At 39.9% G+C, this 24,950-nt stretch overlaps 1 protein-coding gene across 1 annotated transcript in view; it reads right to left on the bottom strand.

The window, feature by feature from the left end:
- ACAD11 (acyl-CoA dehydrogenase family member 11) overlaps positions 1-24,950 on the bottom strand; it is a 164,296-nt gene that overhangs the window by 43,513 nt on the left and 95,833 nt on the right. The window contains exons 14-15 of the mRNA XM_040353109.1: positions 5,436-5,502; positions 33-118 (exon numbers count right to left, since the gene is read on the bottom strand). Of these exons, the coding sequence (XP_040209043.1) occupies positions 33-118; positions 5,436-5,502 (153 nt within the window). The remainder of the gene's footprint in view (positions 1-32; positions 119-5,435; positions 5,503-24,950) is intronic.

Below are 24,950 nucleotides of genomic sequence, written 5' to 3'. Positions count from 1 at the left end.
AACATTATATATCATGCGAATAAAGCATTTACCTTCATATCCAAAAACTTTCAGAGCTCTCACACGTTCCACACCTTTGGTGTCCATGGGTACAATGATCATACTATGATGTTTGTATCTGGGCAATAAAAGAAAAATGGGAAGATGTTACAAACAATATTATACATGGGATAAATACAAACTATTCAGATATTTAGTCACATAAAAGTAAGCAATAGGTTTTCATTTTCTGTATTATATTTTTTTAAAAAGCTCAACTACACCCAAAACGTTGTTTAGGTTTTGAACAGGCTGGTAAAGAGATAGAATGTTGTTGGCTGGGTTTTATTTGCGATCTCTGTCCTGAAAAGGGAAGTAAGCTTGTCACTTTCTGCCCTAAAATCACCCTTGACTATTCCCAAGTCTATCCAAAACGGAAAACACGTTGGCTAGAGTGATGCCGCATACACACAATCGGAAATTCCACTGTGGATTTTTTTCCGACGGAATTCTGGCTCAAACTTGTATTGCATACACACGGTCACACAAAATTCCGACTGTCAACAACGCGGTGACGTACAACACTACAACGAGCTGAGAAAAATGAAGTTCAATGATTCTGAGCATGCGTCTAATTGATTCCAAGCATGTGCGTTTTTTGCGCGTCGGAATTGCATACGGACGTTTGGAATTTCCAACAAGAAATGTTCCAGTCTGAAAATTTGAGAACCAGCTCTCAAATTTTTGCTGTCGGAAATTCCGACAGAAAAAGTCAGATGAGGCCTACACATGGTCGGAATTTTCGACCAAAAGCTCACATCAAACTTTTCTTGTTGGAAATTCCGACCGTGTGCATGCGGTATTAGGCTTTAAATGATTTTCATTGAAGTATCTGATGTGAATTGTGCCTAATTAAAAATAAATGTTTCAGTTTTCTTTGTTAACCCAATAATTTTTTGTTCAGGAAAAAGCTTAAAAGCTACAATAAACAGTGGCCAGTAGAAACAAGCCATATTAATATGGCCTGTTAATTCCACAGTATAAAGTCATACAACCAGAGTAACATATGGAACTCTGTATTTCAGGGTAGTACGACACGTCTAGTCTTCTGTATTTTCTCATATTAATAGGTCTGCTTATTGTATCCCAATTGGATTTGATGTCTTCAAACGGAACTTCACTCTCTCAATCAAAATTGATTACTTTTAATGCTTATGCTGACAGCATTAGTAAAAAGATAGGAAAGTATATCATAAATACTTGTTTTAACCACTTCACCTGGCCACTTTTTGTGATTCGGCACTGCGTCGCTTTAACTGACAATTGCGCGGTTGTACGATGTGGCTCCCAAACAAAATTTGTGTCCTTTTTCCCCACAAATAGAGCTTTCTGCGGTTTTTATTTTTTGCGCTATAAACAAAAATATAGCGACAATTTTAACCACTTAAGACCCGGACCTTTAGGCAACTAAAGGACCCGGACAGTTTTTGCGATTCGGCACTGCGTCGCTTTAACTGACAATTTAAAAAAAAAAATGCAATATTTTTTACCTTTTGCTATAATAAATATCCCCCCAAAAATATATCTAAAAAAATTATTTTCCCCAGTTTAGGCCGATACGTATTATTCTACCTATTTTTCGTGACTACGACATTATGGCGGACACTTCGGACAATTTTGACACATTTTTGGGACCATTGTCATTTTCACAGCAAAAAATGCATTTAAAATGCATTGTTTACTGTGAAAATGACAATTGAAGTTTGGGAGTTAACCACAAGGGGGCACTGAAGGGGTTATGTATGACCTCATCTGTGTTTTTAACTGTAGGGGGGTGTGGCTGTAGGTGTGACGTCATTGATTGTGATTCCCTATATAAGGGAACACACAATCAATGACAACGCCACAGTGAAGAACAGGGAAGCTGTGTTTACACACAGCTCTCCCCGTTCTTCAGCTCCGGGGACTGATCGCGGGACCCGCTGTCACGGTCATGAAGCTTCGGACCGGGTCGTGGGAGCGCGCCGCGGGCACGCGCCCGTGACCCACGGCTGGGCACTTAAAGAGGACGTACCTGTACGTGCTTGTGCCCAGCCGTGCCATTCTGCCTATGTATATGTGCAGGAGGCGGTCCTTAAGTTAAATTCAATATTTTTTACTTTTTGCTATAATAAATATCCCCAAAAAATATAGAAAAATGTATTATTTTCCTTAGTTTAGGCCGATACGTATTCTTCTACATATTTTTGGTAAAAAAATCTCAATAAGCGTTTATTGATTGGTTTGCGCAAAAGTTATAGCGTTTACAAAATAGGGGATAGTTTTATGGCATTTTATTAATAATATATTTTTTAATAGTAATGGCGGCGATCAGTGATTTTTTTTGTGACTGCGACATTATGGCGGACACATCAGACACTTTTTTGGGACCATTGTCATTTTCACAGCGATCAGTGCTATAAAAATGCACTGGTTACTTAGAAAATGACACTGGCAGTGAAGGGGTTAAAGCGGGGGTTCACCCTTAGAGGGCACTTTTCCCCCTTAGATTCCTGCTCGTTTTTACTAGGGGAATCGGCTATTTATTTTAAAATATGTGCAGTACTTACCCGTTTACGAGATGCATCTTCTCCGTCGCTTCCGGGTATGGGCTTCGGGAATGGGCGTTCCTTCTTGATTGACAGGCTTCCGAGAGGCTTCCGACGGTCGCATCCATCGCGTCACGATTTTCCGAAAGAAGCCGAACGTCGGTGCGCAGGCGCAGTATAGAGCCGCACCGACGTTCGGCTTCTTTCGGCTACGAGTGACGCGATGGATGCGACCGTCGGAAGCCTCTCGGAAGGCTGTCAATCAAGAAGGAACGCCCGCTCCCGAAGACCCATACCCGGAAGCGACGGAAGAAGATGCAGCTCGAAAACGGGTAAGTACTGCTCATATTTTAATACAAATAGCCGATTCCCCTAGACCGAACGAGCAGGAAGCTAAGGGGAGAAATTTTTTTTTTTTACAAATGGGTGAACTCCCGCTTTAACCACTAAGGGTTAAGTGTTCCCTGCATAGTGTTTCTTACTGTAGGGGGGATGGGCTCTGTGTCACATGACACTGATCTCCGCTCCGAGTACACGGAGCCGAGATCAGTGTCATTCTCACTAGGCAGAGCAGGCGGCAGGGTCGCGACCACACGGCAGGCATTTAAAGGGCCACGTACAGGTACGTGATTATGCCTGTCCGTACCATTCTGCCGACGTATATATACAGCGGGCGGTCCTTAAGCGGTTAAACTTTTTTTTTTTTACATTTCTTCAGTAATTTGATGGTTTAAAAGGGCCTAAGCAAATTATGTCAAACATCCTATAAGTCTTCACAAGGTGTTTTCTCAGTCACCTCCTGCCTACATGCCTGAGCTAAGGGCAGATTGCTTTCAGTAAATGCTACATGAATCATCCGCCCTTACTCAAAGTGGCCACAGCCAGAAATCCTAGGGGGTGTTTTTCAAAGTTATTTCTCTGCAAAATAAAGCATGGAAACTTGGAGGGATGGATGAGTTTGCTTTGAATATTACAAATGTATTAAATAGTGGTTTTAGTTTGTGGGCTTTAGATGCAGTGTAGTTCTGCTTTAAAGTTTCCAATGCTTGTCTATTGATGGGTGTATGATTAATTCAACCATCTTGCTGAAAAACAGGAAAATGATTAATGCTCAGAGGAGGTATGACAACATGCTGTGGACATATCGGGGTTGATTTACTAAAGGCAAACAGGCTGTTGGTGCCTTTGCAAAATAATTTCCTCTTAGCTTGGTGAATGAGGTAAAGCTCTATTGACTTCTATTATCCAATCATCTGAAAGCAAAGATAACCAATGGCCTCCAAAAACCTTTGCTCCAGGAATATCCGATAAATGGCATTCTGAAACCACTGATGAGTTATCTTTTTACATATGTCTCTTATATTATTCTCTTTGGTCTGGCTGACCAAAAAAGGAACTATGACTCATCACTGAACTCATTCTGGGCTTTAAACTATTCTGCCTCAAGCCAAAAATTTTTTGTAGTGTTGAGTATCACTTCATGGTGAAGTGTCCTAAATATAAAAGATACAAACAGCTGCACTATAAGCTGAAAGAAATAGAATATATATATATATATATATATATATATATATATATATATATAAAAAGTCACTAGCACAACATATGTAATGTATGCAAAACATAAAAGATACGTGCAGCGTTAAAAAAAGTTTGAAAAAAAAACAAAAACGTTATGACAATAAAGTGCAATTAATCACCAAAACAAACCACTTTATTAAAAAAGCGCTATCTAAATGTGTAATGCAGAACCCAAATGGTAACATGTGTCGTTCATAGTGGCATCTGGCTCCACTGTGACATCACAATTTGATGAAATGCATTGGGGGTAGCGCCTGACGCACTGATGTCACTGACGTCAGTATGCATGTCTCAATCGGGAACTGGATTACATGTTTGGAAACCGCTGTTCTCAAAAAATGTAAAATAAAAAAAGCCGCTGGCTCTGCTGCAACCTGCTTCATCAGATTGTGGCGATACAGTTTGATGAAACGCGTTGGGGCGGAGCCAGTCACGCTGACGTCAGTACATACATCACATGTTACCGATCGGGGTTTCTGAATTATATGTTTGGATAGCGCTGTTCTCATCTAACACAATGTGAGTTTTTTTTAACCATTTTAATAAAGAAGTTTGGTTTTGATTTATACTTTTGGAGCATTCTGCTGTTTTTTGTCTCTGCACATATATTATTGTTCTGAGGACAATCTGCTCACAACATGCTGGAGTGTGGTGGGTGGATGCAGACATCTTTGTATTACAGAGTGCATGCACTTCATGACCACTCAGATATTGGGAGTCACCCTTCTCTGGTAAGTGTCCATTTGCACACTGAGTTGTTATGGAAGCTCTAACGGGATATTATATACTGATGACAGGAGGCACCTTCACATGTAGGTTTGTGATTGTTGCACTTCTCATTGGACACTTATTTGGAAACTTTGGACTGATTATGGAGTTTTTTTATTCCTTTTGGGGAGTATCACCAGTACTTATCACATATTGCTTTTTGCTGTGAAGGAGATTAACTGAACTTTACTGAGTGGGTTTCCTCCGGGTACTCTGATTCCCTCCAAAGACATGCTGGAAGGTTAATTGGATTCTGTCTAAATAAGTATGTGTGTATGAATGTGATTTAGAGACCTTAGACTGTAAGATCCTTGATGGCAGGAACTGACATAAATGTACAATATACTGTATATGCATAGGTAAATGGCTACATACATTGACATTGCTTTATAAGAACCTGTAATAAAATAAAATAATTGTCATATATTTCACACAGTATTTTGCGCTATAAGTGTCCTATAAATAACTCAGGATCTGAACTTGGCTAATCTCATTCATCAACTCGATTGATAAACATACCTGGAAGAAGAAGCATTTGTTGTTTTACCCATTACGATTGCAACTTTACAATTGGGATTTCCAGCGCCTGCAAAATAACCAAAAACATCAAGAGTCTGTGTTATCAATATACTGATATTTAAAGTCATAGTAAAGTCTTGTTGCTTCTTGTTTAAAAATAACAAACATGTTATACTTGCCATCTCTGTGCAGTGGTTTTGCACAGAGCAGCCCAGATCCTACTCTTCTCGGGTCCCTCGCCGGCACTCCTGGTCCCTCCCTCCTGTCGAGTGCCCCACAGCAAGCAGCTTGTTATGGGGGCACCTGACCCGAGCCACTGCTTTGTGTGTTCAATAAGATACAGAGCCGTGGCTTGGCCCCACCCCGCTTTCCCAGTTGGGTCACTGACTTTGACAGCAGCAGGAGCCAATGGCGCACGCTGTCTCAGCCAATGAGGAGAGAGAGTCGCGGCCAGCCAAGACTCTCGTGCAACATTGCTGGATCGAGATGGAGATGGCGTATTTATCATGCACACAGAAGGTGTTATATCTTAATGCATAAAGACAAAAAAAAACTTCTGACTTTAGAACCAAATTAAATCTGTAATAAAAATCTCTTAGGTCAACTTTTCTAGATATATTGCATCTGCTAGCGATTCAGAGAGGCAATCCCACCAGCTAAAATAATGTACCATAGTAACAAATCAAATTTAGGTACTGCTACAAGTTGTTTACATGGAAAATGTCCCTTTTTGTTTTGAGTACTGCCTGTCTGCTGACCATACCTTTCCACAACTTCCTGGATTCCCCACATGCTTTGTGGCTTCTCCTCTGCTCATTCATTTGATTTACTTTTGATGTCCATGGGTTATGTATCCCATGGTACCTTGCTGCTTGCAAGCAGTGATTCCTGTACTGACTCCACCTCCTGAAACTCTTCCTCTCAGCCCCTGTGTAATTCAGAAGGTATGCTCTTCGAAATGCATGACACAGCACTGCCTACTCACAGAACACAGTGGGGGAGATTTATTAAAACTTGTACACACCGAATTTGGTGCAGCTGTGCATGGTAACCAATCAGCGTTTAACTTCAATATGTTCAATTAATTTTTGACAATAAAACCTGGAAGCTGATTGGTTTCTGTGCAGAAATGCACCAGATTTTGCATCCTCCAGCTTTAGTAAATCTCCCCCAGTGAATATGTGTCACAGAATTTAAGGTGGTAAATGTGTGAAATTATTTCAAAATTAAACTTTAAAATGTCAAGAGCAATAGGAGTAGGTTGGAAAGAAAACATTAAAATGCAATCTGTAAATTAATAGAGGATTTAACATTTTGACCATAAATACACTTTAATGGCTGTAAAATTAAATAACACATAGGAACCAACCACTGCTGCTATGGTACCAGTATACAGCAAAAACAACAATTGTGGCACAGCCATCACCATGTCTTTTACTAGGAAATTGCTTAAATTGCTAAACTTGCAATAACAAAAAGTCAACTAATAGATGGTTATGGTAGAAGAGACTCCAAATTACTCTACTACAATAAAATATTTCCCTTTGCCTGCTAGCTACTTTTTTTTTTTTTATTGTACGCTGACAGCTGTGCATGTGACGGGTGCAAGTGCCAATATTAATTAATTTCCACATGAGGGAAGTAAGCAGGTATGTTTACCATGCTACATGCATAAGAAGAGTCATATAATACCTCCAGTTTTTGGGTTGAGATAACCATAAGACACCTTTCACACTGAGGTGGTTTTCAGGTGTTTTAGCACTAGAAATAACGCCTGTAAAGCTCCCAAACTTTGGGACGGTTTGGGAGCGATGTATACAGCGCTCCCAAAACGTCCTGCCTACTGAAATTAATTGGCAGCGCTTCCAAGGCGAATAAAAAAAGTTTCGGAAGCACTGCAACACGGGCGCTTTTAACCCCTTCTTCGGCCGCTAGCGGTGGCTAAAAGCGCCCTGCTATCGGCCGAAAAGCACTGCTTAAACAGTGGTTAAGCGCCGCAAAAACGAGCAATGCTTTACCGTTAGTGCATGGGCGGCTCCATTTTGAAAGGGATCTTATGTAAAAAAAACAAGGAATTTCCAAGCTCATCTTACCAACCAGACAGCAACCAACAGAATTAACCTGTCTGAGGCCTCGTACACACGACCGAGTTTCTCGGCAAAAACCAGCAAGAAACTTGCTGGGAGATATTTTTTTGCCGAGGAAACCGGTCGTGTGTACATTTTCGTCGAGGAAACTGTCGAGAAACTCGACGAGCCAAAAAGAAAGCATGTTCTCTATTTCCTTGACGGGAATGGAGAAAATTGGCTTGTCGAGTTTCTCAACGGCTTCACAAGGAACTCGACGAGCAAAACGATGTGTTTCGCCCGTCGAGTTTCTCGGTCGTGTGTACGAGGCCTAACAGTAGGAGTTAAATAAAAACAGGGGTTTAATTGCACACATTTGCAAATACATGCGTAAGCTGCAGGCCCTGTCAAGGCTCCCTGTGTACTGTAGACCCTAAGGGCTCTTTCACACGTCCGTTCAGTTTTTCAGATCAGTTTTTTTTTCATCAGTTGATCCGTTTTTCCGTCAGTTTTTCCATCAGTTTTTGCATCCGTTTTTTTTTTTTTTGGGGGGGCTTTTTACATAGAAAAACGGATGTTAGCGGAACGGATGATAAACGGATCATCCGTTAACGTCCGTTTTTTGCCCGTTCCGTTTTTTAGACGGAAGAAAAATAGGGTTTTCTTCCGTCCAAAAAAACGGAACTGAACGCAGACGGATGCTAACGGACGTTAGCGGATGCTCATCCGCTAACGGACGCTAGCCCATAGGGAAGCATTGCGGTCCGTTAACGGACGTCCAAAAAACGGACGAACGGAACGGACGTGTGAAAGAGCCCTAACTCTAAATTTAAAGTCTCCACAGTGGAAGCACATGTATGCTGATGGATAGATGAAGGGCAGATGATGGGCAGATGTTAATTCGGTTGGTTGCTGGCTGGTTGGTAAGCGGAGCTTGGAAATTCCTTGTTTTTTCACATGCGTCTGCCCTTCCAGTGCTCCTTGCTGTGAAGGCCAGTTATAGGTGGGGGCAGTGAAAGGGATCTTAGTCACAATGGGCCTGATGTCTTAAAAATATAAAAGCTAAGCAGTTGTTCCATTTAATCGTCTTTATCATGGTATTGCTTTACAATTTTTCAACATTACCATGCATATTTTTATTTGTGTGCAAAATTACCGGAAAGATCTGCAATACTACCGGAAAAATCTGAAATACTACATCCTAATTTGTTGTTCTTTTTAAGTGTATATAATTATTATAATAAAACAAATTGTTCTTAGCCGTACAAAGTGCTGACAGATTGATAAGGAACCCAACTATAGTCCTACATTTTACCAAAATAAAATAGAAAAGAAAGATATTTAATAAACCTTTTATTCTGGTCAGGCTATCATGTTCAAACTATATTCTAGAAGTCACCTCTCTAGAGCAGCTTTGCCTATTTAAGGGGCGCGGTCACTTTGCACATTCATATCTGGCTGGAAATGTAATGCCATATTAAATTAAAAGTTTTATTCTATTTATGTATTTTTTTTTATACTTAAAGCAAACCGCAAAAAATGAATAAATGTTTTCAGTTGGATTTTTCTATGTATAGGCATTTAATGCAGCATGCATCACAATAAGTTATAGAATTCAGTTCAATGAATGCCTATTTATGGTCCACTGTTGGTGCCCCCATTGATTAGAGTAAAACCTCTACACACGACCGTTTTTTACATTGAGAAAACTGCCATGAGAGATTTTGGACGGGAAAACCATCAGTGTGCATGCTCCTTTGCAATTTTCCAAACAGGAAAACTGCCAGAAACCAGGAAACCTGTACGTGTGTACGAGGCTTAAGACTAAATGTTGTCTGGGTATATCACTGGTGTTGTTTTATATTTCAATGTATTTTTTATTAAAGAAAAACAAGTTCCAATGTAGACAGACACATTGGCTGAACTAAGCAACATAGCATAACAAAGATATAGAAAATATGGCCATAACACACATCCTCCAGTTATCACAACAGCAAAACATGAAGTATGCAAAAGGCCTCAAATACAAACATCTGTATTGCATAATTTTTTAGAGAGAAAAGAAGTAACAGGAAAAAAGGGGAAGAAAAGAGTGAAAGAATAAAAAAATAAAAAAAGAGAAGGGGAGAGGGTCATCCCGGAGTTCCCTAGGGAGTCTAAATATAGTCGATCCATGAATCCCATATTTTGTTAAATTTCTTTGTATTATTACAAAGCATATGGGAGAGTTTATCATTAATCATAATCCAGTTGAGTTTACTTTTAACTTGGTCAAGAGGAATTGCCGACTGCTTCCAGTGCCTAGCAATCGCGATTCTCGCCGCCAGGAACATATAGTTAATCAATTTTACAGATTTCTTGGGCGTATCATCAGGTAGTTTGTGAAAGAGAGCGGCTTCAGGAGATCTGCGAATGTTTACCCCCATTACTGAATTAATAAGGTTGAATATCTTGATCCAAAATCTAATTACAAATCGGGCATTGCCACCAAAAGTGGTGCATCGTTCCCAGCTGTCCACAACGCCGAAAGCAGGTTGGCGAAGTGTAAGGATGCATTTTAGCTACCCTAGTTGGCACCAGGTACCAACGCAGGAGCGTCTTATTGTCCTCTATAAGAGTAGTATTGATGGAGATTTTGGATAACTGATAAGCAATATCTTGCCATTCGATCAAATCAAAGGTAAGGTTCAAATCCCTTTCCCAGTGATCCATATAGGCAAGTTTTGAATCAATTTCAGTAATAGATTATATAACGCAGATATCCGACCTCTCTGCAAGCCTCTACCCTGACAGAATAATTCAAATGTCGTAACCGTAAAGGGTCTCAACATTAAATTAACTTTAGATCTGACAAATGATGCGATTTGGTTGTACCGAAATAATTCGCTAGGGGGCATAAGAAACTCATCTTTAAAGTGTTGTATAGGATACATTTGATCTCCATTAAGGAAATCACCAATTCTCAAAAGCCCCTTATTAAGCCACCACTGAAACAGCTGTCAAACCAGGCGGAAACTCAGGGTTGCCAAAAATGGGAGCCAATGGCGTGTGAGGGGATGATAAAGAACTGCGGTGGCGCGTCCTATCCCATATTGCTAAGGAATGTGACAGAGTAGGGCATAAAATAGGCGGGCGTAAACAACCAGGAAGCCACATCAAGGATCCAATGTAAAACGGCCGGTAGCAAAGTGCTTCAATGGAAACCCAAAGGGGGACAGAGCCTCTAGCTGTAGTGTAGGCTAACTGGGCAATTTGGGCAGCCTGAAAATATGCTTGTAAATTAGGAAGACCGAGCCCCCCCATAGATTTAGGTGTATAAAGTGTTTGTTTTTTAATCTGAGGCCTCCTGTTACCCCACACGAAGCGCAAGACCTTGGCTTGCAGGCGTTTCATGTCTCCCCTCGGGACTGCCACCGGCAGGGTTCTAAAATAATAAAGGAGCCTAGGTAGAAACGTCATTTTTATGGAATTGATCCTGCCAAACCACGAAAGCGAATAATCTGCCCAGCAGCGAAGGTCCTCCTTAAGTCTTCTAAATAATCGGGGGTAATTGGCCCCATAGATAGCATCAATGGATGAAGTCAGCTGGACCCCTAAATATGGAAGGGAGCGAGGAGCCCACTTAAAACTATATGTATTTTGAAGAATTTGCACTACAGTAGAGGGTAATGATACATTAAGTGCTACTGTTTTTTGAGTATTCAGGGAAAGGCCGGTAAGTTGTGAGAAATTATCTAGTAGGGACAGCAAATTAAGCAATGTTACTTGGGGGTCAGTGATATACATAAGAACATCATCGGCAAATAATGCGCACTTTTGTTCCTGCTGACCGCAACAAATACCATGAATGTCAGAATGGGAACGGATCGCCATAGCTAGGGGTTCTATCGCCAATGCGAACAATAAAGGAGAAAGTGGGCAGCCCTGTCTTGTACCCCGCCGAACAAGAAATAATGGCGATTTATGACCTCTAATGGAAATTTGGGCTACTGGAGAGCTATATAAAGTTTTTAGTAGGGAAAGGAATACAGGGCCAAATCCTAGGGTCTCTAGAGTAACAAAAAGGTAGGTGTTGTTGTTTTAGAGAGTAATACATATGTGGCATCACAGAACGTGCCATGTGACTGTAATTTTCAAATTTCTTTGAAAATAAAGGATCCTTTCCTCAGTGTGTTAGCTTTGTTACTTTAACCTTTGGTCACTTAGCATGAAGTATATGTAACAGCAGTTTTGGGCAACATGTCTCCTTTACCATGTAGCCAGGGGAAAACAGACTTGGTACACAATTCACAAGGGTGTCTTGTGCAATTAGCAATTACGCCATGAAAGCATCATTGATACAGTGTTACCCAAACCCACACAGAAAAATTGATGCAGTGTCATTTAAGGCGCCAACCTAAAAATATTTAATCAGAAGTTACTATCTGGGAGTGTTTCACATGGGATGCTCATCTGGTTTCCTGGCTGTCTTGTCAGCAAAGCAGAATTTTTTTTTCTCTGAGTGACTATTTGTCAGTCACACTGCCTGGCATTCGTTTCTTTGAAAACAGCTGGATATAGCTAGGGGATTACTTGGAACAAGATGTTACTGGTGATTGTAATGGAAGAAAAGGAAAGCCATGTTATTTTCTATCCTGGATCTAAAGATAAATTACACCAGAAATGGAAAAAAGCCACCAGCACTGAATAAATTATATTAACTAATAAAACATAGACTTGTAAAAAATATACCATTTGTTAGAAAAAATGCAGTGATACAAAAATAGTTTTCCCTTTAAAACAAAAGCCATTACAAGAAAAACCTTTATATATAAAGAATAGTGTATCATTTTAAACATTTTACGAACGTCAATTTAAAGCATCTGATGTAAAAGCTTGACGAAATTAAAAAGAAAAAGATCATAGTCTTTTTACAGCTCTTGCACATTGTTGAATAAACACAGAATTTCTTCTTCCACTTTTTATTCATCAGGTCCTGTTTTTAAAGTAATTTAGAATGATTTTTCCAGTACAAATACTTAATTAATGTGTGTTTTTAACAAACTAAAGAAAACATCAATTATATCAGCTGGGCCCTTAGATTATTTTAAAGTGTAAACGTTCCAAAACTTCCAAAAGACACTAAGCAGCTTTGATTCCAAATAGCACACTAATATGACATCTTTCATATAATTATTTGTCTTGGTGCTATGGAAGACCTATGGATGGGGAGGAAGGTTAAATGAAAGTGATGTCAAATTTAAGATCTTTGTTAAAATTTATAGTAGGGAAACAACATAAACAACATAAAGTGGATTTAGGCAAAGTAACCAGATTTTACAGCTGTAAACTATTATTTTATTTGTTGCCTTGAGTTACGGCACCTTGTCTTTGCACTTTTCAGTGTTTTCCTCTAGCAGTTCTATCTACTTTATATGTATAACATCTTTCAACCTGAGCTGTGTTTAGCAGAGCACTCTGAATGAAGTATTTGCTAATTTGCATTCATATCCACTTGAAGACTAGGCCTTTTCTGACACTTTTTGTTTACATGTTTGCTAGATATTGCTTAGAACCCCCAAACATTTTATATTATATATTTATTAGCAAAGACCATAGATAATATAAATAAAATGGTGTTTGTTGCAATTTTTTATGTCACACTGAATTTGCGCAGCAGTTTTTTAGATGCAATATTATGGAAAAAATACACTTTAATGAATCTTAATTCAAAAAAACAATATATAACCCAATTTTTTGGTAAAATATAAAAGATGATGTTACACTGAGAAAATAGATACCTAACATGTCATGCTTAATATTTGCACACACTTGTGGAATGGCAACAAACTAAGATTCTTAAGGCAACGCTTTCTGTTTCAACATGTTTATTGTTTTAAATATGAGCATAAAGATTTAGGTAAGCATATAAATCACTAATGGTTAATTATAACAAATAGCGATAGAATATAATCATGTTGATAAAGGGATTCTGAAGCATAGGGATGATAATAAAACATCAAAAATGCCATGTCTCCGAAGTCTACTCGCAGTCACCTGGGGGAAAGTTCTTCTCCTGCAACCAACTGCACCTGGCTGGTACTGCATGAGCAAGACCAAGAAAACTTTTAAATAATAAGGAAGGAAAAGAAAAAAAAAACAGACAAGAGGGAAGGGGTGGGGGTTGGTTCAGACTCGGAGGCCCAGAGGGGTGCGATAAAAAAAAAAAGACCCGAACAGGCTGGTTGGAATGAAGGGTTCCCAAAGAAATTTGGCATGTGAATCATTCACAATGCTGGACAATCGTTCATGAAGCATCATTGAGGTCAGGTGCATCTGTACCCCCTGGAAGGAAACGCATTGGGTCTTCCACACATGGGCTATGGCCCGTTTGGCTGAGATTAAGAGATATGTGGCCATTTTCTGCTGTGATGCGTATAGGCCAGGAATTGGGCAGTGTAATAGGGCCAGCCTTGCCTCCCGATTGATAGTTATAATGGAAAAGGGTTTGGAGTAAGCTGAAAACCCTGCACCAGAACCCCATTAGTCTTGGGTAGGACCATTAGATAGGGTGTCTCCCGTTGTCTACAATTGCAGAAACATCTGTCACTACATCCAGGGTAAGTATGAGCTATTCGAGCAGGGACCCAGTACTATCAGAATAGGACTTTGTATGTTGTATGTTGCTTCAAGTGTGTTTGTGTTAAAGGAGCATATGGCCATGCAAGCTATTTGGCCATATAGCTATTTTGCAAGCCTTAATCCAATCCTCCAGATCTACAGGGGACTACAGGTCCCGTTCAAAGGCAACGCTTTCATATTTTTTTTAAAGTTACCAGTTTAGCGTTACAAAGGGTATCTAGCGCCAAAAGTATTGCTTTTGTTTGTCTAGCCCCAGAATTATTGCTCTTGCTATAACGTTTGTGGCGAAACTAACACCGTTTACATATGCGTGAGCAACCTACACATGGGTTTGCCTCTGTGCGCAAGCATGGGAGGACAGGGGTGCTTAATTATTATTGTTTTTTATATTATTTAGCCATTTGGATCAGTTTTATCATAAAGAGCATCCCTGGCTGCAACAAAACTAAATTGGGGTTATGGGTGACAGCTGCAGCCATAGCCCCAGTAAGCCGAATCAAAATGGCAATGTATATTTTTGTATTGCGGCCTTAAAGTGGGTATTATGCAATAAAGCAATAACTGTCAGTTACAAATAAACACATTACTAAGAAATTATTGATGCATTAAGAATGTTATTATAAGACTGTATTGAAAGAATATAGAGGCTGTTTTTTTTCCGTTTCCTAGCACGTTTTGGGATTCTTTGCAAAGTAAATTTTTACCACATTGGGTAATGCCCTTGCAAAGTAAACATCCTGTTTACCTTTAGTAAAGTAACCACAATGACTTCAAAACCCTCAGAGGCACTGAACTGGAACACATATGCAAATTTGGAGTGATGCGAGTCTGACATTCTAATTTACATACTTAATTTACATACTTAGTCTGTGAGAAAGTATTGAATTTAATGAACAAAAACCGTTCAGTATTTTTCTCAAAATAGATTTCCCTGAAACTTTTTTTTTCTCACTTTATATGAATATTTATAGCAAAAGGGGGATTTCTCCATGTCATAACAGTGTGTTGTCGCTACATCCCTATTGTATAGCATAAAAAAGAGCCCCCCTTAGTTGGGACTTTATAGGCAACAACTAAATAAGAATAGATTAGCAAAAATATTTATTATTTTATTGGTTCATGAAATCGTTCGATCACTCAAGCAGGAAATGATAATTAAAAAGATATATCACAAAAAGACACGTATATCAAAAACAAAAAACAGGAAAAAAGGATAAAAAACATGACAGATTACATGGTATTAAAGTAATATCTTTAACTGCAGAGCGGGGTAGATGCCAGACAGAGGAACCTTTTATAATATGGGAGAGCTATTGCCAAGTGATTTTGAGTATACTACATATGGACAAGAAGCCATACTGAAGCTTTGGTTAGTTTCACTCGTCAGTCTGTCATTGTAGACTACAACTTCTTCGTTGCATATGATTCCCTGGGATCACCCGGCAAAGAAAAAAATTAAATAGCTTCTCTTATTTGAAAAACATCTCATGTTATTGGATGTTCTTGGTGGCCATCTGTCGACACCACCGCTGGTAGGGCTTAATTTTTTCAAGTTGCATAGTAGAACATTTTGCATGCAAGACAAATTTATGACTGCATATACTCTTGCCATTATCCCTGAAGAAGGTGCTTGAACCAGAAATGCATCGGGTACCGGAGATATTACTTTAATACCGGAGAGTATTTTTATAATACGTCATGCTAACTATATAATCTGTCATCATTTTTTCCTTTTTTTGTTTTTGATATACGTGACTTTTTGTGATATGTCTTTTTAATGATCATTTCATGCTTGAATGAGCGAACGATTTTATGTACCAATAATACATATTTTTGCTAATCTATTCATGTGTGGTTGTTGCCTAGAAAATCCTAATTAAGGGGGATGCTCTTTTTTCCTATATTAATATTTAATGACGGAGTGTGAACACCACTCAGCAACCGGGAGCGATTTTACAGGCCCGTGCTCCCATCAACCTGCCCAAAATGCTCAGCAAAAGCCTAAGGTTAACAATTGATATCTATAGAAATGTGAAGCTTTAGAATTCTGTAGAAGCAAGTTGGCTTGGTTTTTAAAGTCATGGCAATTGTACAAACTGTGCAGCTGCATAAGGACCCTCTAGAAAGCAGAGGTATGTTTGTAAAAAAAACGTGTATGCTGGTAATCCCTCCCACTGACATGTAGACCTAGAAACTGCTCCCTTCTAGAAGAGGCGTAATAGTCCAATCATAATGCTGTTTTTTAAATACCCAAATAGTGTTGAGCAGCATGGAGCTCAACCCTTTGTGTTTGACTGGCATGGAGACATGCAGAATGCCCCCCCCCCCCCCATTTCCTCCTGATACCCTATGTAATGGAAATTAAAAGAGTGTACTTTCTCTAACTGCCTGCTATGAACCATGAGAAAATTTAGAGTATCACTATGGCTACTTTTATTCTATATCAACCTATCTCCAAAATGAATAAAAGTGTTTGTACTTGGGCAGCAGTTGAATAAGCAGCCCGTCAACGATTGTTGGTTATGACCGCCACTGGAAACATGGAAAGTCAATATAGAAGATCAATTCTTCCCCTAGTAAGCTTGGCAAGGAGACATCAGCTGGGGTTAAGGTGGAGCAGAGACATTATTATTATACAGGATTTATATAGCGCCAACAGTTTGTGCAGCGCTTTACAATTTCAGGGAAGACATTAGTTACAATACAATTCAATACAGGAGGGATCAGAGGGCCTGCTCATTAGAGCTTACAATCTAGAAACACTAAAGGCAAATAAGCTGTTCACTTTGCAAGGGAATTTTTGCTTAGGTCAGTGAATGTGATGAAAATGTACTTTGCAAATAAAAATAAAAAAATTACTTGCATTGCCCACTGCACCTCATTCCCTCAGCTAGGTGAAATTTTCCTTGCAAAGTAAACAGCCTATCTGTCTTTTGTAAATGAACCCAATGATATTTTAACAGGAGTGTAGGGTGAACCTTATCATATGCTAGCAAGGCTGCCACCTTATCAGAATCATCAGTTAAGCAAAAAAAAAAAAGGCAAATATGCTTCTACAGAATTTTTAATTCCTTTATAAGAAACGGACCCTTGTTCTTTCCTTTCCAAGTAACTGAAATTATTCATAATGGAAACGGTTTGACAGCAGGAAGGAAATACCTAATACTATGATTTCATACTAAAATAGGCTTAGATAAAAACACAATCGAAGACTATACCACATTTGGCTTCAATTCTGCATTCATGGCTGCCATAGAATGTTTCAGAGATAAGTGTACATGACAGGACATTTTTATGTTTTGTTTAGGTATGTATACAGTAAATGTATAAATGTTTTATGGTCTGCTAGTTCCAAATCAGACATGGTAATGTAAATCAGGGATTCATTTAATCCACTGGATAACGTTGCAAAATACAAATGCATACAAAACAGAGATATCTGCAGCTTACTGAAATACTGAATGTGTTTTTTTTTTCCTTGGCTAACAGGATTAAACATTGGGGGGATTTTAGTTTTTTTTAGGGCTGTTACTGATTCAAATTTTCGTGTTCGATTAATTGATTTTTTTTAATCGATTAATCTACTAATTTCGATTAATTATAACGCACATACAGATCCAACTACTTTTAGGAGCTGATCTCCATGCAGGCTGATTCCCAGTGCAGCTACCAACCACTGGAAAAATGGATAGCAGGATACAAAAACACACAAAAGGCAGCGCTCGATGGGAATAGCATTAATACTTTTATTGACTTCAAGTAGGTAACAAAATAAATATTGCACTGGAGATAAAATCGATGTAGCTACATAAACTGTAAAAATGGTGCGAGTAATACCAAACGATAGCAAAAGCAGTCATAAAAACATGTAGCCAAGTATGATACTGGTATAAAAATGTGTACAACGATACCACTGCTGAATCCAAATGAGGAGGGATTAACATCAGTCTGTCGGCATGTAGATGTCCCGTGAAGGGAACTATCACAAATCCCAGTGGATGGCTGCAGAATCCCAGGTTGATAGAGGGAAGTGATAGAAAGAAATGTAACAGCCCTTGCGTGTGGCAGATAGTAAGGTCCCGCCGGCATGCAGATATGAAGGCACAGCAAAGGAGGCCTTCAGATGGACACAGCAAGTCCTGCCGGTGTCCATGACGTCACCGGATCTCCGACGGAACACCCAAAAGCCGGCGGAGAGGTGAGTACTGATCAAAAGAATTTTGATCAATCTAAAGTTAAATCGATCAAAAGAATTAATCGATTAATCGAGGAATTAATAGTTAATTTCCACAGACCTATTTTTTTTTTTTTTAAAAGATACCTCGTATTGTGCACCTTTCCTAGTTAGCTACAAGTTAATTGAGTGTTTGTGGCTTTGTGTCTTTGCCATGTAGGGTGCCTACACAGGTACCATAGGGGGTAGCTGGATTTCCACAGTGACGCAGTAGTAATGTAAGCGCCATCGGGATAACCCCCAAAGCACAGCAAGGAATCAAACATCCAAGACATGTTGTAGTGTATCAGATTCTGAAATTTCTTCAGCTACTAGGGCTCTTGAAGAGAGTTATTCAACTTTAAAGTGTAACTCAACTATTGCTGCTTTTTTTTTTTTAATGCAATAAATGACAAATTGGATTTTGGAGCAAATGATATACCCCGTATTTATCGGCGTATAACACGCACAGGCATATAAAACACGCACCCTAACTTTAAGAGGGAAGTTTCAGGAAAAAAAACTTTCCACAGCCCCTCGCGTATAACACACAGGCACAGTTTACCCTCTATTTTCAGGGTAAAAAAGTGAGTGTTATACGCCAATAAATACAGTACTTATGTTAATATGTTTTAATGAAAGTTTTTTGTTTTTATTTTTATCTAAAAGGGAAGGAAAATAGCTACATACATGGTTGAAATGCATATATGTAAATTGTTTTACTTTTAAAAAGATTTGTATATCTGTGGTTCCAGTAATAAGATTTTTCTCCAACTTCAATGAACAATAGAGACAGTTTGAGGACTTTTTTTCCTACTATGGCTATGCAATTCAGCTTGACTCCCTACCTCAAGTAAGTTATTAGACAATGAAGAACACTTAGACCCCTTTCATACTGGCAGCGCCCGGCTATTAGCGCTGTTTTTGCGGTGTTTTAGCACTGTTTTGGCAGCGCTTTTCGGCTGCTAGCGTTCCAGGTTTTTCAGGTCACGGGACATTAACGAAAAAAGACTGCTTTGCGGCGCTTCTGAAATGCTTTTTAGGTGCTTTGGAAGCGCTGCCTATTTATTGCAATGGGCAGGGGCGTTTTAGGAGCGCTATTTACAGCACTCCCAACCCAGCCCAAAGATGCTGCTTGCAGGACTTTTTCTAACGTTCCGCAAGCGCACCGCCACAGTGTGAAAGCACCCATTGTAATGAATGGGAGGCAGTTTTCAGGTGGTTACAGGCGCTATATCTAGCACTAAAACGCCTGAAAACTGCCTTAACGTGAAAGTGGTCTTATGAGTTTGTCCCTCCAGTCAACATGTTCTTGCCAACACATGTGAACCACAGAACTGAACTTGGGTGCCTTTCATTTTTTTTTAACCCCTTCCTGTCGACTGTACACATACTGTATATGCAGCCTCACTGGACTGTTTTTTTTCATAGCGTCACATATATGCATACCTCGCTTTGTGGTGGTAGTGCGCCAGGCTCTTGGAGTGCTCCAAACTACAATAGCCCGGGTCGTACTAATGATCAGGACCCGGGACTCCTGGTTCTGGGTCACCCGATTGCTATGATAGCCTCTGATTGGCTACTACAGTGATCAGTCACTATGAGCTCTTCTGAATAGAGAGGAAAATAAAAAGTGTGTAGAAAAAAAGAAATCATAATAATAATAATAATAAAAAAAAAAATTAAAGAAAGAAAAAATAGATCAAGGTTAAATGTTGGTCAGTGCCAGGGTTAGTGTCAGGGTTAAGGCAATGGTCAAAGGTTAAGGTTGGGTTCAAAGATTGAGGTCAAAGGTCAGGGTTAGTATATTTTTGTTAGATTTTTTTAAATAAGCATACTATCTAAAAATAAAAGAAATAAAAAAAAATATATAAAAAAAAGATTTTTTTTTTATAAAAAAAAAAAGGGGGGGGGGGGTTGTCATCCAGGGCCCTGGGGACCTCCGGACCCCTAAAAAAAAAAAAAATTGTTCCGTTTATAAAAAATAAATAAAAAAAGTTTTTTTTTTTTTTAAAGGTGGTTGCCATCCGGGCCCCTTACATATATACTGCCTGTACCCCCCTGATGGCGGCCCTGCATAAGGTAGTTCTGATGATATGTACAGATTTACTAACACATGGCAAAGTTGCAAAATTTTGTTCAGCCATTAACATTACATTCTACTTGCTGGAATGTTTTTGTAATATTCCTTATTTCTCAAAATACAAATTCATCATTCTGAATTTAATGTAAAGTGAGTTTACAATCTTTTAAATTATATTTTTAATTAAACAAAAGTAAAAGAGATCAACTTGATATAAAAATGTTATCAATGTTAGTCAATGTTTTAATCAACTTTTTTCTGTGTTTAGTTGGTAATTATATATGTATAAAACATCAGATTTGCTCATTACATACACAAGTTCTGCTTTCTTTACAGTGCAACACAATTGCTGTGCTTTACTGCTCCTTTTCATGATGCAAGTGTGTGAGCCAGTCACATACTAAAAAAAAACGCACTTCCTTTCTGGCCTATTTTTTATTACAGCACATAAGTTAGGGAAGCAAAGTGATTGCACATGGAGTATGCAAACTGAATGATTTGCTCTCTCTAGTGGCCAGTCTATAAAATTTTAAAATGTTAAACATCTGGAGAATACTAGAAAAATATCTCAAACACATGCTCTCTTAAAGGGGTTGTAAAGGTACATTTTTTTCCCCCTAAATAGCTTCCTTTACCTTAGTGCAGTCCTCTTTCACTTACCTCATCCTTCGATTTTGCTTTTAAATGTCCTTATTTCTTCTGAGAAATCCTCACTTCCTGTTCTTGTCTGTAACTCCACACAGTAATGTGAGGCTTTCTCCCTGGTGTGGAGTGTCGTGCTCGCCCCCTCCCTTGGACTATAGGAGAGTCAGGGCGCCCACTAACACACAGCTCCTTTCTCCATCTGCAACGTAGAGAGCGTCCTGACTCTCCTTTAGTCTAATGGAGGGGGCGAGCACGACACTCCACACCAGGGAGAAAGCCTTGCATTACTGTGTGTAGTTACAGACAGAAGAACAGGAAGTGAGGATTTCTCAGAAGAAATAAGGACATCTAAAAGCAAAATCGAAGGATGAGGTAAGTGAAGAAAAACTGCACTAAGGTAAAGGAAGCTATTTAGGGGAAAAAAATTGTACCTTTACAACCCCTTTAAATTATAATCTTTAACTAGAAGTTATTTACCCTGTACCTGTCAAAAATATTTGGGGCACACCTGGGGGTAGAAAAAACTATACAGTAACAAAAAGCCGCCAGATTTCTGTTTTTAGGTGTTTGCAGCCCCAAGCTTGGAAGGAACCTCCACTCATTATTGTTCCGTTCACCAGCCCTTCATGAACAAACTGCCTCCTGCTACAGCCAAGTATTTCAAATTTTGACCCATCAGTCCAGAGCACCTGCTACCATTTGCTGCACCCCAGTACCTATGTTTTTGTGCATTGAACATGCAAACTCAGTAACTCAATTATGCTCGAAAACATAGGAACGGGGGTGCAGTAAAATGGCAGCCAGTGCTCTGTACTGTTGAGTCAATATTTGAAATCTTGGCTGTAGAAAAAAAAGGCAGTTTATTTGCCAAAGGGCTGGAGAGTGGTACAATAATGAGGGTCTGCAGGAAACAGTAAAGCACGGTGGAGGTCTCTTGCAGGTCTGCGACTGCATTTTAAACAGGAAATAAAGGTAGATACTTACCCATCATGCCATACCACCAGGGAGGCATGTGGTTGGCCTCAAATTTATTTTGCAGCAGGTCAATGACCCCAAACATGCAGACAATATCATTAGGAAGTATCTTCATTATAAATAAGAATAAGGAGTCCTGTAAGTGATGGTTTGGCCAACCACATTGCCCTGATCTCAGAGCCCCATCATCGAGTCTTTCTGAGATTACATGAAGAGAGAGAAGGTTTTGAGGCAGCCTACATTCACAGAAGATATGTGGTTAGTTCTTCAAGATGTTTGGAACAACCTACCCTCTAAGATCCTTTTAAAACTGTGTGCAAGTGTACCTAGAAACATTTATGCTGTTTTGAAGGAAAAGAGTGGTCACGTCATGCCAAATATTGATTTGATTTGGATTTCTCTTTTGTTCATTTACTTTCCATTTTGTTATCTTAGAAAAATAAAATATTAGCTATTCTATTTCTGAAAGCATTCTTAATTTACAATTTCCTAATTTACAGCATTTTTCCACACCTGCTTAAAGTGGAGGTTCACCCAAAAAATACATTTTTAACATTAGATTGAGGCTAATTACTGGAGGCAGAATTGGGTTTTGTTTAAAATCAATGCAGTACTTACCGTTTTAGAGATAGATGTTCTCCGCCGCTTCCGGGTATGGGCTGCGGGACTGGGCGTTCCTATTTGATTGACAGCCTTCCGACCGTCGCATACAGCGCGTCACCAGTTTCCGAAAGTAGCCGAACGTCGGTGCGCAGGCACCGTATAGAGCCGCACCGACGTTCGGCAACTCGTGACGCGCTGTATGCGACTGTCGGAAGGCTGTCAAATAAATAGGAACATCCAGTACCGAAGACCATACCCGGAAGCGGAACTATCTCTAAAACGGTAAGTACTGCATTGATTTGAAAAAAAAAAACCACCCGATTCTGCCTCCAGTAATTAGCCTCAATCTAATGTTAAATTTTTTTTTTTCGGGTGAACCCCCTCTTTAAAGTGTAAGAAAACCCCCCTATCATTTACAGTCAAGGAAGGTTCCACCTTTGCCTCTGTTTAACCACTAGCCCACCGCCCACCGTCATATGACGGTGGGACGATGAGCCTCTTGTTCTGGGCAGACACGTCATATGACGTTGCGCCTTCCCGAGCCACTAGGGGGCGCGCCCCGCCTCACTGGGAACCCGATGCGCGTGCCCGGCGGGCACCCGCGATTGCCCAGTAACTGAGCAGGACCGTGGATCTGTGTGTGTAAACACACAGATCCAAGGCCTGTCAGGGAGAGGAGACTGATGTTGTGTCCTTTGTACATAGGGACACCGATCGGTCACCTCCCCCAGTCAGTCCCCTCCCCCCACAGTAAGAATTACTCCTTAGGGAACACATTAACCCCTTGATTGCCCCCTAGTGTTAACCCCTTCCCTGCCAGTCATATTTATACAGCAATCAATGCATTTTTATAACACGGATCTCTGTATAAATGTGAATGGTCCCAAAAATGTGTCAAAAGTGTCTGATGTGTCCGCCGCAATATCGCAGTCACGATAAAAATCGCAGATCGCCACCATTACTAGTAAAAAAATAAATCAATAATAAAAATGCTATAAATCTATCCCCTATTTTGTAGCTGCTATAACTTTTGCGCAAACCAATCAATATAGGTTTATTGCGTTTTTTTTTACCAAAAATATGTAGAAGAATACGTATCGGCCTAACCTGAGGAAAAATAAAAATAAAATTGGGATATTTATTATAGCAAAAAGTAAAAAATAGTGTTTTTTTTCAAACTTGTCCCTCTTCTTTTGTTATAAGCACAACAAATAAAAACCCCAGAGGTGATCAAATACCACCAAAAGAAAGCTCTATTTGTGGGGGGGGGGGGGGGGGGAATGATAAAAATTTCATTTGGGTATAGTGTTGCATGACCGCGCAATTGTCATTCAAAATGTGACAGTGCTGAAAGCTGAAGAATGGCTTGGGCAGGAAGGGTGTGAAAGTGCCCTGTATTGAAGTGGTTAATCTACAACTGCCATGATGCTGCACATGTGATCAGTTTAGACACCAGCCATTGGATGGTTTGACAGTTTGGTTGAGAGCGCAACCAATGGGAGTGTTACATTTCCGGCACGTGCCGTAAATTAAATGGTTTTATGGATGGGTTTACTTCTGCTTTAAAGTGGTTGCAAACCTCCCCCTTTCACCTACAGGTAAGCCTAGATTAAGGCTTACCTGTAGCTGCAAGAAATATCTCCTTAACCTACACGGTTAAGGAGATATTTGCAATAAGGAATGCGCCGATGTCTACGGCACATGTGCGCCGTAGACAACGACGTAAACTGAAAAAAACAAAACAATATGTACCGTATTTATTGGGGTATAGCGCGCTCCCGCGTATAGCGCGCACCCCTAAAGTTGGGCAGAAATTCCTGTGGAAAAAAGGATTTTGTACTTACAGTTTTGGTGTCTTGCGCGGCGTCCATCGGCAGCCTCGTCGGGTCCGGCGTCCGTCTGCGGCTTCGGGTGTCCTCTTCGCCGGGTCCGGCGTCCTCCTCGCTCTTTTTTCCGCGCCGAGTTTGAATACTGCGCCGGCATATACCGAGCGCAGTACACTCGGGCAGGCTCAGCTACTGTCGCTCTCACGTCCTGTACGTCCAGGACGTGATCGCGGAAGGAGCCGAAACTGCCCGACTATACACGAGTGTACTGCGCTCGGTATATGTCGGCGCAGTATTCAAACTCGGCGTGGGAAAGCGGGCATCGGCGTATATCGCAAACCCACGATTTTGGCCTGATTTTCAGGGCAAAAAAGTGCGCGGTATACGCCGATAAATACGGTATGTATTGTTTTCACCTTTCATCCCAGTTCTACTCATTTCCTGCAAGCTCTTTTAGCCATTTCCTGTGCACATGTACTCGTT

This window comes from Rana temporaria, chromosome 5 (assembly GCF_905171775.1).
Source record: "Rana temporaria chromosome 5, aRanTem1.1, whole genome shotgun sequence".
NCBI lineage: Eukaryota > Metazoa > Chordata > Amphibia > Anura > Ranidae > Rana > Rana temporaria.
Note: the sequence above shows the minus strand (reverse complement) of the source record. Positions and strands in the feature narration are given on the sequence as shown.